At 38.4% G+C, this 14,216-nt stretch overlaps 2 protein-coding genes across 5 annotated transcripts in view; one reads left to right on the forward strand and one right to left on the reverse strand.

Annotated features, from left to right (window-relative positions):
- Positions 1 to 1,111, reverse strand: part of LOC135235957 (zinc finger and BTB domain-containing protein 20-like) — a 76,838-nt gene extending 75,727 nt beyond the window's left edge. For 2 of the 3 annotated variants that reach the window (XM_064302051.1, XM_064302049.1), the window contains exon 1: positions 687 to 1,110. The gene's annotated coding sequence lies outside the window, so the exon portion shown is untranslated. Of the gene's footprint in view, positions 1 to 686 lie in introns of all 3 variants that reach the window. The other variant, XM_064302052.1, reaches the window with a different exon arrangement.
- Positions 1 to 14,216, forward strand: part of gap43 (growth associated protein 43) — a 124,242-nt gene that overhangs the window by 56,686 nt on the left and 53,340 nt on the right. Inside the window, exon 1 of one of the 2 annotated variants that reach the window (XM_064302060.1) lies at positions 14,067 to 14,102. The exons of the other annotated variant lie outside the window; for it this stretch is intronic. Coding sequence (XP_064158130.1) covers positions 14,082 to 14,102 — 21 coding nt within the window. The 5' untranslated portion in view covers positions 14,067 to 14,081. Of the gene's footprint in view, positions 1 to 14,066; positions 14,103 to 14,216 lie in introns of those variants that run through there. 2 annotated transcript variants of the gene reach the window in all.

Below are 14,216 nucleotides of genomic sequence, written 5' to 3' on the forward strand. Positions count from 1 at the left end.
TAGATACCGACCGCACCAAGACATGACCTAAAATGACAACAGGAAATAAAAGCTGAGCTGATCTGTGTGCACTTTTCACTATTGTACTTCCAATGAAAAGTAATGTGATATCAGACAGGTTCCAGACATAGCCAAAGCCCGAGCAGTTTGGCTAGAGGGAAAGAAAGAGGCAGTGTACTTTTTCTGGAAATGCACCCCCCCCCACCCTCCCCACTCCTCTTTTTAATGTTGTTCCTTTGCTGCACTGTGTAACACAACGATCAAACCCCACAGGGGAATTCAATAACGCTGGCTATCACCTTACAGCGTGGGGCAGACTGAGCCAGTGAGCGTGGAGATCGGCTCCAGCATCTCAGCCCCGCAGCCCCGCTCTGAGGGCTAAAATACTTGGTGCCTTTCTCTTTTGGCCGGGAGCCAAAAGTGGCTGGACGCCCAGGTCTGGAGGAACAAAAGCCCGTCTTCCATACGTCCCCTTCCTTTACCTCCTCGGCAAAACTTGCGCTAAATTCCCATCTAACTCTGAAGTAATTCCACCTGCTCGAGGGGTGAACCGAGGTAAAGCCGAGCAACAAAGAGCCGGCGCGGACTAACAATCCCTGGCTCTCACAGCACAGACCGACACACATCGCTCACAACAGTAATTCCATTTCAGCTGCGACACTGGCTGAGAGGCAGCCGGCTCCTACCTGCCGTGAATGTTAATCAGTCCAGGAGTCTCCCTTTCTCTCTCCGATCCCTCTCTCTCTCTCTGTGTCTTCTCAGCCAAAAGGAGTTGTTCCCTTCAAAATATACAGATCCTTGTGGTGGCAGCCTTTCTCTCTTCCCCCCCTAAAAACGTGCCTTCTGCAATCCCCACCTTCTTCCCGACTAGATGTTACACCATTTCTCTGCGTCTTTTCCCCCTTCACTCTTAAAAAATGAAAGAAAAAAACTGATTTGGAGAACGTCTCAGCCCTCGTTATTGATCCTCTCTTCTCTCACTTTCACCACTATCTCCCCCCCTTTCTCTCTCTCCCTCCCTCTCCCTCCCTCTCTCTCTCTCTCTCTCTCTCTCAGTGCTGTCTGTGTCTGTGTGTCTCTCCGTGGAGAGCGCTGTCAGTGTCCCCGGAGAGAGAGGGTCAGTCTGCCTGTGTGAAACCAGACACAATGCTCTAGACTCTGCGTGCCATGCCCTGCCATCGTAAAAACACACCACTGTAAAAAAAAAGGGTAGCAGAACGGCTCTCATTTGAAGGTGGATGCGACACTGCCAGTAATCGGGTTAATCATAGCTGCTTGAAACATTTGGAAGTGGCACAAAGAGTACTCAGCAGCTAGAGTATATTTATTTTTTATCAGGTTGCCATGTCAGGAAAAAAGGGGTGTGTGTGTGTGTGTGCATGTGCTGGGTGGAGGGGGGATAGACAGGATACAAGCTCAGAGGCTCGAGTAATGCTTGAATATCTGTGATGTGTGAGGATTGAGTATGACAAATTAGTATATGAGCTGGAATCCATAAGCCCCTTCAACAAAAACAGACGTGCATACACACACACAAACACACACATGCACGGAAAGCATAAACAGACGTACTCACACACACACACACGTTCAAAATCGTTTTCTTCTGCATGAATTAACACAGCACACACAAATGTGATCTGGAAGAGGATGAGGATGTTATTTAGATTGATGTTTTTTTTTTTTTTTTTTTTTTGGCTGTGACCTATTTAATTAATATAAACGATTCTTTCCGTCTGCCTTTCAGAACAATGAAAAATGTCCTGGTTCAGATGTGCCGAAATTCAGTTAAACCATTATCTCCATGACAAAAACAGCAACGGCACTGTTGCAGTCCTTATGTCTGCATGGATAAACATGCTGGTTTTGTACACATTCTCCTTTGATAAAATCATAAAAATCATTGTCATATTTATGGAATTTACGGATATTCTTTCTCATGTATTTTATCATATCAGATCTTCACTGTTCACTTGCAAACACGCTCTACAGCAGTGAATTTAAATTCTGATCTCCGCTTACATCTAATTGCTCAGTTGTTATTACCAAAACTATGTACTATGTTGTACTTCCATTACAGTAAAAATATATTATTTCATACTTTTTCAATATTTTTTGGTTTGCGCAATAAATAAACATTGACATTTATATTGTACAACATATAATTAAAACATTTTTTTCTTGATTTGCCTCTGTACTCCACAATTTTAATTTTGTAATCAAACCATTTAAAAGTGCATGTTCTCAGATTTTGTTAAATGGTATTTTTATTCTTTCTTGTTTCACCATGTAGAAATTTTTATATAACCACCCCCCCCCCCCCCCCCTTCCCCTCCCATTTCAGGGCACCACAATATTTGGGACTTAAGTAAATGAAAGTAGTCCTGTTTAGTACTTTGTTGCATAGCCTTTGCAGGCAATGACTGCTTGAAGTCTGGGATCTATAGACATCACCAGGTGTTATCTTCTCTGGAGATGCTCTGCAAGGCCTACGCTGCAGCCATCTTCAGTTCCATGTTTTGAGGGCTTGTGCCTTAGGTTTTTTCTTCAGCATATGAACCGAATGTTCAATTTGAGTCAGATCAGGTAAATGATTTGGCCACTCAAGAATTTTCCAGTTTTTTGCTTTGAAAAACTCATTTGTTGCTTTAGCAGTATCTTTGGGATTAAGGATGTTGGATGATGCCCTGTCCAATGAGTTTGGAGGCATTTGCTTGAATGTGAGCAGATAAGATGCTTCTGTACATTTTGGAATTCTTTCTGCTGCTGTTATCAGCAGTTACATCATCAGTGAAGACAAGTGAGCCAATACCTGCGGCAGCCATGCATGCCCAAACCATAACACTCATGCCACCATGTTTCATTGAAGTGGGTGCTCCAGATCTTGGGAAGTTTTGGCTTCCACACTTTGCTCTTACTATCACTCTGATACAGGTGAATCTTGGTCTTATCTGTCCACAAGACTTTTTTCCTGAACTCTGCAAGCTCTTTTAGGTAATTCTTAGAAAACTGTAATTTGGCTGCACTATTTTGCGGCTAGCTACTGGTTTGCGTCTTGCATTATAAGCTCTGTAGTTCTGTTCATAAAGTCTTCTGCGGACAGTAGTCACTGATAAATTCACACCTACCTTAGATTAGTGTTTCTGTCAGGTGTCTGGAGAGTTTTCTTCATTGTGATGAGAATTCTTTGGTCAGTTTTCTTCTTATTTCTCATCCTCCTAATGGCTTCCTTAACTTTCCTTGGCACTACTCTGGTCCTCATGTTGTCAAACACCAATAACAGTCTCCTAAGGCAATCAAAAGCCTAGAATCAAAACTGGATACTGAAAGCTCTCTTACACAGTTTTAAATCTTTTAAATTAAAATCTGTAATGTGTGGTAATTATCTCAGTTACAGCCAAACCTTTACACTATCAGAATGATTTGGAGGATAATACAATCACATACAAATTCTGAACATAAGTTAAGGGCTTTAAAGTCATTGGTGCCTGATATCCAAAATGTCCTAATTTCTAAACACAATGATTTTCATTCATTTCAATGAAAGTAAGTAAGCCTAACTATTAACCGTAACAGTAATGTTATGGTAACCTGCCTGTGGTGCAGTTTCTGCCTCCTCCTTCTCTTTTAACAGTCTTTTTTTAAATAAGAATTTTTCTGTAAAAAGTGAAAAGTTAATGTTTTCATTAGCTATCAAACCTAACTTTAGCTAGTTGAACAATGATGCTTTCTAAATGCTGGCTAACATTAATCCAAATAATGTTGATAACTTTGCAGTCTTGGTTAGAGCGGAGGACATGTTTTGAAAAAACAATGCATAACAACGGCTAAATTTTACAGATTTTGAAAAACTTTAAATATTTAGTTACCTGGCACATATACGGTCACATGACTATCCTTCTAATTATGTTTGTTCTGTCCTCCCTGCTCTGCTCTACATACACCGGCTACGAGAGGGAGGGGGGAGGGCCAGCTCACGCAGCGAAATGAGTCGGCTGTATGTCACCAAATAAATTCATTGTATGGGAAACACTATATTGTTTCTGGTACAGGCTTTGCTGTGTATAGTTTATTAGATACATGTTGTATTGTGTATAGTTTATGATATACAGGTTCCATGGCGTATAGTGTATCCAATACAGGTTGCACTGCATATAGTGTATGATATATAGGTTCCATGGCGTATAGTGTATCCAATACAGGTTGCACTGCATATAGTGTATGAGAAAGAGGTTCCATTGCGCATAGTGTATCCAATACAGGTTGCGCTGCATATAGAGTATGATATACAGGATGAGATACAGCCATATGCATTCTGGAACTTTTTATAAGGTTCTGTATAACTGCCACAGTGCACTGTGAAAAGGCCTTCCTTCTTGTGTTTAATCAAGATTGCCAAAGCACATGTTGAATTTTGCATGTATGAGTGAATGCTTTTTAGGATCACCAGACTTATGATCACATTGACCAAGTGGTGCCTTTTCTTTTTCAACCTAGTAGCTGTCGGGTATCTAGTAGGGATGTATCCAAATCTGAATACCGTATTCGGGAAAGCACGAATAATGCGATGGAAACAGATATTTCTTCTACCCGAAGTTTCTCGTTATTATTCGAATTCAAAAAAAAAAAAAAAAAAGTCAGCTCCATGACGAGTTCTCATAGCCTCTATCTAATGTTACACGGGCAGAGAGAGAGAGAGGCGGCACCAGTTACACACACCAACAAACTTTGAGCTACTGCATTGCAAAACGTTTAATAAATAAGTTCTATGCGTCATCCATTATGTTTCTTCAAATCGATTCATATCATTGTGGATGGCTATTAGATAAAAAGACAGACAGTTCATAAAACTTAGTTTAGTTAAAAATAAAAAAAGTGAGAGCGAGATGAAAAGTACAGTATGAGGATTTGGAAATATATTTCATAATTAATTATATGCCATTGCATTGCCAATGAATATTAGGTTAGAAAATACAACGTTTGCCTGATTTAATGTGACTTCCGGTATAAACCATGCCCACTTCCTGTCTTCTATCCGAATACAGGTACAGATACAGATAATTTTGTTGGTTGAACAGATACAGATACAGGTAATAACGTCTCTGCACACCCCTAGTATCTAGTTTTTAGGTTATCACCTTTGAAAGAGAGACAATATAATTTGATATGGCAAATCTCTCCCCACAAGCATAAAAAGGAATGTCTTGGCAAATAAAAGTTACGCTCTCTGTATACAAATCTAAAGGTGTCATGTCTTCTCTCCTCGAAGGTTTAATTATTTTTTGGAAGAAACACAGAACACCAGAAATACTGGGGGTCAGTGTGGCCACACAAACTACAAGGATTATGGTTTCCTTGTTTATTTTAAGTCTGAATGCCAATCTATGACATTCAGTTGAAATCATCTATTGAAAGTCGTAATGTCTACATAGAAAATGGTTGTTTAGGCCTGCCGGTTGGAATTTACGTTTTTAGATTCAAGCGGAAGCCAAGCGATAATGGTTTTGTTACATGCAAAATATTTTGCCTTAATTTGGAGATTAATACTGGCTGGATTTAACAATTGTTTGTCTACATACGGTATATCACCTCTGTTTCAGAAGCAGAAGAAAACCTTCATTTTTGTATATTTTTGTGCAGAGCTGGTTATATTCTGTTTTCCTGTTTGGTCTTATTAGAAAAGCTACTACCATGAATCTTTTGATAATAATGTAATAGTGCTTAACCCTGCTTCCAACAACATACAGAAACTTTAATAAGTAAATCTGCCAGGTCCTTGACTGACCCCTCTTCCACATCTCCAACCTTCCACACCTCAACCATTCAGTACAACCATCCTTCCCTGAGTATTCTTTCAGTATGCATTGGTCAGGAGAAGAGGGGGTGTTCCTCCCCCTCTTTCAGTGACATAAAATGTGGGCCTTTCATTTTTAGGGAACTTAACATCAGCCAGTTAACATCTTCTGGGTAAAATTTGTGAGTGGACATTGGTGGGTGATATCTAGCCTACTGTTGGTATATGGGGAATCTAAACCTTGTATCTAGATGTGGTGTCTGGTGTGCACAGGGTCTTGGTATTGGACATACTTGGCCCCGTTTTTTTTTACATTTTCATCAATGGCTTTTGTGAATATTCAACTGTCTTTTGGTTTTTGAATATTAGTTGTGGTTTTTGTGGGAGAAACAAGCTTTGGATTTTCATTCATTTCCTTTGCGACTGGGACCTGGGAATGTATGTACTATTCCTTGTTTGTTAAGGTAGTTGAATAATCATCTTTAGAATAGATTTTGAATAAATTTCATGCTTTGTTGTGAATTGAACATCTTGATAAAAGTTGATTCAACAGGTTTCTTTGCCTATCATATTTGGCTATTTAATTTATATTCTTTATAAGAATAACCAAATTAAATCAAGTAAGTATATTTCGTTTGTTCTGTAAGTGAGAAGTTTTAACTGTTAATGACCTTGTGCTCGGTATGCAGGGTCCGAAACTTTAAACGGTGTTAGCTGTTAAAACGGCTGGATGCAGAAAGTGTTGTAATTTAAACAAATTCTCACTTCCCTTATATAAATGAAAATTACTTTTCGATAAATTATTCTATTTAAACCAGTCTTCATTTAAATTATTTTAAGTATTTTAAAGTGAGATTTACTAAGTGGCCTTCAAAATAAATTGGGTTTTGAATGAGGGGTATTTAAACTTGACAACAGTATGCTATGCAAAGCTTTTTTGTGACATAATTAGTGCAAGTATCCCTTTGGAATCCTGTCTACATGTGATTGTGTTTCATCAAATGTAATTGGCCATTAGTCTTTTAGCAAATCACACCCCTGGAATTGGGAAGATCTACAGTGTCCTGTCTGCTTTATTCACACCAAATCTGGCTACTTTCAAAGTGCATTTCTAGATTTAAGACCCAGAAATTTCTTCTTTTTTTGGCCACATTTTTAGACTTGCCCTTTTTTCTGGTTGGTTTAGGGCCAGTGAGTCAATGACCATATATGGAATTACTTGGACTTCAGATGTAAAAAAAAAAAAAAACTATGTTAATCAAATTGGTTATCTGAACATTTTATGTTGTGCTTCTTGAACAGCCGTACCCTACAGTGTATCAAGTCCCCAATCCAGTAGATAACTGCTGTTTGGAGCACAGTTTCATAGCCTCTCAAAGGGTGTCCCCCAGGGTCGGTCTTCTTCTCTTCTCTTGGTCTCTTGATTCTGTCATCTCATGGCCTGTTTTATCATTGCTACACTGATGACATGCAACTCTTTCTCTGCCTCTCTCTGATTCACTGGTCTCAGCATGCATCTCAGCTTGTCTACAAGACGTCTCAAGATGAAATTAGTTCAACTTGGCTAAAACTGAATTACTGTACTTCCCAGCCAAGTTCCACCCTCCTGTTGATTGAGTAACTAAGGGGTCAATTACTTTTTCACATGGGAGATATGGGTGTTTGATAAATAAAAAAAATGTAAAAATAAAAAAAAAAGTGTTTTGTGTTTGCTTAGGTTCCCTTTGTCTGACATTGTATTTTCTCTGAAGATCTCCAATCATTCAGTGTGACAAATATGCAGTAATAGAGGAAATCATGAAGGGGTACATTTTTTAATGAATCAAATACATCTACAAAAAACGGGAAACATGCTGGGAGACTATGTATTATAAGGGCTGTAAAAGGCTGGATCTTTCAATGTCAATGTAAATACCCTCAAATTAAAGATGACAGTCCGCACTTTGACCTCATATTTGTTGTTTCATTTCGCATTCAGTGTGCTGGAGTACAGAGCCAAAACAGCTAAAATTGTGTCCCTGTCCAAATGTCAGAACATACGTGCTAAGGGGATAGATCAGAAATTCAAATTGAAACCAGTTTTGTGTAGGGAAGCATGATCAGCATCTTACTATCAATTGTGAGCAAGATTTGTATTGCTGTTCCATTATGCTGATCTTGCAGCAAAGACTTGGTGTGGCCAGTACTGTGTCTGTCAGAGAGCAAAACACCAGTTTGTACACAGGAGCTGCTAATGTAATCCCCTGTGAAGAGCCCTTCAGATGGCTTTCAAACCACATCTGCGCTGCCCACCTACATGTTGAGTGTTCATATCATGGCTACGTTTGAACAGAGACCAGGCAAACATCTGCACATTCACTAAGTGTGGAGGAAGGTTAGTGTTCAAGGAGGTCTGACCCGCACAATCACGCACAAATCTGCAGGGTCAAATATTCACAAGGACCAATTCAGACATGAAGGCATAATTGTTAGATTTAATGTGCTAAGCAGTTAAGATGGCCACTAAGTGTCTCCAGCTGGAATGGAGAGACAAAACATCTGTGGCTACTGCTAGTATTCTGGTATGCACTGTCTTTGGAAGACAAAGCTGCAGAACGTATGAGGGCGCTAGTTCAGTTGGAGTTACAGAAGGATGTCCGTCTTTTCCTCTGGAGATATGATAGGCAAATACAGTACATACATTGATTCATATATTTTGTGAATGAAGCTTTTGTGGCATCATGCCACCAGCTCAGCACCAGGACACAATAAATGTCTTTTATTGGATCGAAGAGATGAATTACCTAAACACAGGTGTTTTGCAAGGAAATCCACGTGTTCGGTGGATTTAAAAGCAACTCACCTCACGGCCACTGGTTGGCATAACATTGTCATTTTTAATGATGATTAAAATATAATGACAGCAATGAAGATATATATTTATTCCTTAATTTGTCTAGATAACCAGCTCTAGTCCAAGAGCTGGCAAGTTGTATTTACAGAACTGCACATAATGCTCTAAATTTGGTCTGACATACCCGTCAATATAGCTTACATTTATTGCTATATACCTCCACATCGTGTTAGCCTTTTTTAAACTACTGCTGCACAATGCACAGATCCTGGAAGTCTTGGCTTAGTTACTGTATTAGTCTTTTTCTTGTGCACATTTAATTTTCATCCTCAACTTACGTTTTTAGTATACATATGCAGAACTTGGTGTAAGCAGCTACAGTAAATCTTAACTATATTGAATGTGATTTCCCAGGGTTCCACCCACTTCTGGATTCCTTCTACTTATTAGGATAAACAATTCTGACTGGTTGCCAAACTCTGCGCTTTCTGTAATCTGCAAGTTTAACTATTTTCATTCAAATGTCCCTATCAAGATCATTTATTTAATACAAGGAAAAGTGGCTATCCCAGCACAGATCCTTTGGTGACTCCATTTCCCACAGTGCCCTGCTCTGATAAGATCCACATTACTGTTATCCTTTGTGTTCTTCCCCATGGCCAGTTCTGAACCCACCCTGAAATAACTTAATAATGACTCATACTGACAATTATTCTGTCATGTGGTAGTTTATCCGTTTTTTTGGAAATCCAAATATATAATATCACAAGACTGATTCAACTCGAATCACTCTGTTGCATCCACAAAAAGGTCCAGAATGTTTGTTAGGCATGACCTTGTTTGCAAAAAATATTTTTGTCCCTAATGATAAAATCCAGCATTTTACATGAGATGAAATTACAAAGGTCAGTAGATTCCTGTATAACCTGTTTTTTTGGTGATTTTTTCCCTTTAAGACCCTCCTCATATTCCCCTAATAGTCTACTCCGTATGTCCTCACTAAGAATGAGAGGGTAAATTCCTGAAATGTCTCGTTAAGATTGTTTTCACATAAAGGGCTACAACTTTTCTATTGGTGCTGTCCTTCCTATTTGGTTCCTACCCCTCGATACTTTTCTCACTCCTGTCCCCTGACTCTGAAATCTCAGCTATGTCATACCCTCATCCCGCGTGAGTGTGCAGTATGCCTCAAGGCATGGCCATGAGTCTCAATCACAGATGGTCAGGACACAAATAGAACAGCGGAGCATAGGCCCTTACTGTACTCTACCCGCAATCGCAGTGCAAGTGGCAATATTTGCAGTGTGAGTGATATGTGTGCACTAACGTACAAGTTTTCTGGGTCTAAGCTCTTTTGTAGACTGGACATACGCAACACAAGCGCCAGAGCTGCAACAATAATGCGGGAATTTAAAACAGTACAGACTGTCCTAACAGTTTATGTACAAGATAATTGCTGTCTATGTACTGGTACAGGACGGACCATCACTTTAAAGAGGAAAGAAATCAATTAAAATACTTTGCTATCACTGGACTTTAGTGATTATCTTGATATCGTAGGTGCATAAATCAGGATTTCAGTATTACCAAAGAGGTAATATTGAGATTTCAGGATTTAAATAATGCAATATTTAAATAAGTGGTTATCTCAAGATCACAAGCGACTTACCTTGGTGCTTAAACATAATATATCATGATTTAGGTGTTACTGTACCAACGTGATTATTTCAAGATCTCATCATCAGGAATAATCTATCGTGGCTTCCTTGAAGCCTGTAAGATCCATTTCACCCTGCTTACCACCAATTCTACTTTACTGCATTGAAATTGAGACTGGCATCTGTGATTTGGTTGTTTATATTGCCAGAGAACAATGTTTAAATGATAGCCTAGCTACCTGAGACACATTCAAACCCATTGCGCCCAGTAGTATTTTGTATGCATAATGCATTTCATTGTAACTTCCAAAAGGCACAGTAATTAGAAACACGATTGCATATATATCTCTTGATCCTAGAGATAAACATATTGACTATCTACAGATAAACATTAAATGCTGTTGTATGATGGCCTCAGTGGGTTTCTGTATAAAAGAGCACAATATTGATTATTTAAGAATTACCTCCAGTTTGTGTTACTTTAGTTTTTTTGTATTTATTTTAAATTACAGCAGAACATTGGTTGTACTATCCAGACAAGTGAAGCACACATATTTACACCTTATCAAGTTCTTTGATATCGCTGATGGAACAAGTCCAGCAAAAAGTAGCAACCTAATCACTGAAAATGCTACAAAGGGCTTGTCTCTGTGCTATTGCTACAGACCACAGTGGGGATAGTGATAGTGTTTGGTATGAAGAAGTGTAAAAACAAAGTCAAACAGTGATACAGAGCAGGCCACTGAAATTAGGTACCATTCAGAATGCTTCACATGGATGGAAAAAACTAGCCTTTTAAAAAATGAAACAATTTTAAATGCTAAATTTGTACATTTTTTGATCAATGTTAATTTTTTATTGGTGTATTTTCATATACCTGTTCAAATTTAATTCAAGTCTGCGGTGGAGCCATAGGAGTCACAATTTGGGTCCAGGAACGAATTGAGCCTGAGATCTGGGCTGTCAACCTGAAAACTCAGCAGTTATCTTCCAGGTACCCACTTTGAGTTCAGCAAATTGGCAGTAAGCAGAGATACATAACTAGTTATACAATTAGATACTAATTATCATGTGTTGGACAGTGAAATACAGTAAAATGATGATGTTACAGTGCCATGAAAAAGTATTTCCCCCCTTCCTGATTTCCTCTATTATTGCATATTTGTCACACTGAATGGTTACCGATTCCGATCAAAATGTAATATTAGACAAATGGAAACGAAAGTTTGTAAAAATTATTTCATTTATTTTATGACAAAAGGTATCAACCATTCATATCACCTGTGTGAAAAATGTATCTGTTAAGGAGGGGAAGAGACAAGTGAGAGAAAGATATTCAATTATGATTTAACATTGGCATTGATCAATACATACATACAAAAACAGACTATAGCTGCATTTTTAAGATCAAAGAAGATGTCTTTTTTGACACGCAATTTCATACTTAGCTCTGGGTCAACAATCACTCCAAAATGTGTAACCTTAGATAAAGGTGGTAATTTTGGAAATCTGATCCACGAAAAACATTTCTGTCTGCCTTCTTGGACCTATTAGAGGAGTTTCTGTTTTGTTGTTATTCAATTTAAGGAAGTTTTTTTTTTTTAATCCGGAAGGCGATTTTATGTTTTTATATATCTATTAAACTTGTACTTGTTGAGTTTCTATGTTTCTGTTGGTATATTGTTGTGTATGATGCCTATGGTTTTTATCTCATGGTATGACGACATTGCAAATGGTCTATTTCACTAGGTTACAATCTACCCAGTGGTAGGTGCGCTTCTCATACTGCTGGCTATTTAACTGTGTGAGTTCCCGTTGTCTGTTTGACTCTGATTAAGACACTGTGTGTTAATCTGTCTGCAGTCAGTTTGCAATATGTAGCTGAAAATCTGTGTGCTCCAGGCTGATTCCTTTTCCCTGTTTTTTAATTAGTTTTGTAAAATATCAGACAGGCATTTGGTTATAACTCTAACTGAGGCTCTTTCTCCAGGCGTAACAGTTATGTCCAGCTGTACATCAGCTGTGGTAAGACACAACGTTACTGAATAATTTCACCACCATGAATACGACAATGGGCCGTGAACTGAGCCCTGCAGAACATGTGATTAACCTTTACTTTTTTGAGACAGTCTTGCCAAGAGCAACAAACACTTTTATACCGGTTAGATATGACTCAAACATTTAGATGAATCCAGATAGATTTTAGCTTTTAATAAGATTTTGTGGTCCACAAAGCAGCGCTCCTGTCCAAAAGTGTCAGAACAGAATGCTGTGGCTGGCAGCATCTGTGAGTCACTGCCCACCTTGGTTAGAGAAGTCCCAAAAAAACATGACTGCAGCTTCTGAGGAACGTAGTTTTCTCTGAGAAATTTGTTGGATTGTTTTTTTTAGTATTTTACCCAGAAAGGCAGGAATAATCCTGCTACAGGGTGAACTACTAAGATGTGACTCGACAGAGTGCTAAACACTTTTGAAAAAATTTGGTTAGGAGCAGGGCAACTTTCTCATTTCATCTGTAAAATCATTTTAAATAGCTTCTCAATTTAGATGAAAGTAACTCAGCTCTGATCTACGCAGAGTAAAGGTCAAGCTGGCATCGCTATCAATAACTGCTGTATTTCTCTTGAAAATATGAAAAAAATGGTTTGCATCTAGAGGGTGAAAGGCCACTACCAGATGGAGAGAAAGATGTGGGTAGATTTATTAGACTGCCAATAGTACAAAAAAAAATAAACCATAAGTTACTTTAATCTACAATCATTTCAGTAACGGCCATATGGCCGACCTAATGGCTCTGTTATAGCTCATAAGACACCGTTTTAAAATCTCATAATGTACTTTCAGCTTTGTAGCTCTCCACCAGCGTTCTGGTTTGTGACAGTCTCAGCTGTATTCTTTTTCCATGGTATTCTAAGCTTGACAGGAACTATTCTAATTTGAATTGGAGCGACAATGACAAAAACCATTTTAACATACCCGTTAAAACAATCCAGCAACTCATCTGTAGAAAAAGGGTTAGAAGATTTTACAGAGAAGTTAGGCCTAGTTATAAAGTTAGGAAATCTGGCTGTAATTCAGCACCTTTTTACTCTAGTCATTACCGTATTCATTACTATAGCATTTAAAAAGATGCTAAAATTGTCTAATAATGCCAGTTCCTAATAGCAGTCCCACCAGTATCCATACTGTGAGACTTGATCAGGTAAGGAGTATGACATTTTGTGTGTAGGTCCTGATATATGATACACCATAACATTTAAAAATCCCTCGTCTTACGATCTGATTCATTATGAATATGCAGATCAAAATCACCATGAATGAGCATTTTCTCATGGCATGGAAACTTTCTGATAATTCAGACGAGCAATTGGTTAGATTTGAGAGGGCGACAGACTACATCACAGATTTTATAGAATTAAATACGTAAAAACTGTCACTCAAATTGTGAAAATGCACACTGAAAAACAGGGTTACACTGAGTATTCCTTATAAGCTAATCTCCGTCCTTGACCATTTGTCTTAGACTTGTGGCGATGGCTGCAGAGAGGAAGACAGACCTTTATCAAAGGAACAGAATCATTGAATTTTTGCCAAATTTCTGATAATAGATAGTGATCTAATTGTAACCATGTACAGCTTTTAATAATGCAGAATCTTTTAAAATGGTCTGTTCTCCTTTAAATATTTTTATAAAAAGATAATTTTTTTGGCAGAGTTTTAAATAAACAATTATGAGTTCGGCATCCGCAGCACACCCCTAGGGGCTCATGTCCTGGTAAGACACAAGAAACAGACCATGAACACATGCCGCAATATTGTGAGTATGTGTGTGCGTGCATACGTTTGTGTGTTGAGGGGTGTTCTTTATTATTTATTGCATAGACATTGGATTACAGTTTATTTTAACCACACATTGAAGTACTAGAATCAT

This window comes from Anguilla rostrata, chromosome 12 (genome assembly GCF_018555375.3).
Source record: "Anguilla rostrata isolate EN2019 chromosome 12, ASM1855537v3, whole genome shotgun sequence".
In the NCBI taxonomy this organism is placed as follows: domain Eukaryota; kingdom Metazoa; phylum Chordata; class Actinopteri; order Anguilliformes; family Anguillidae; genus Anguilla; species Anguilla rostrata.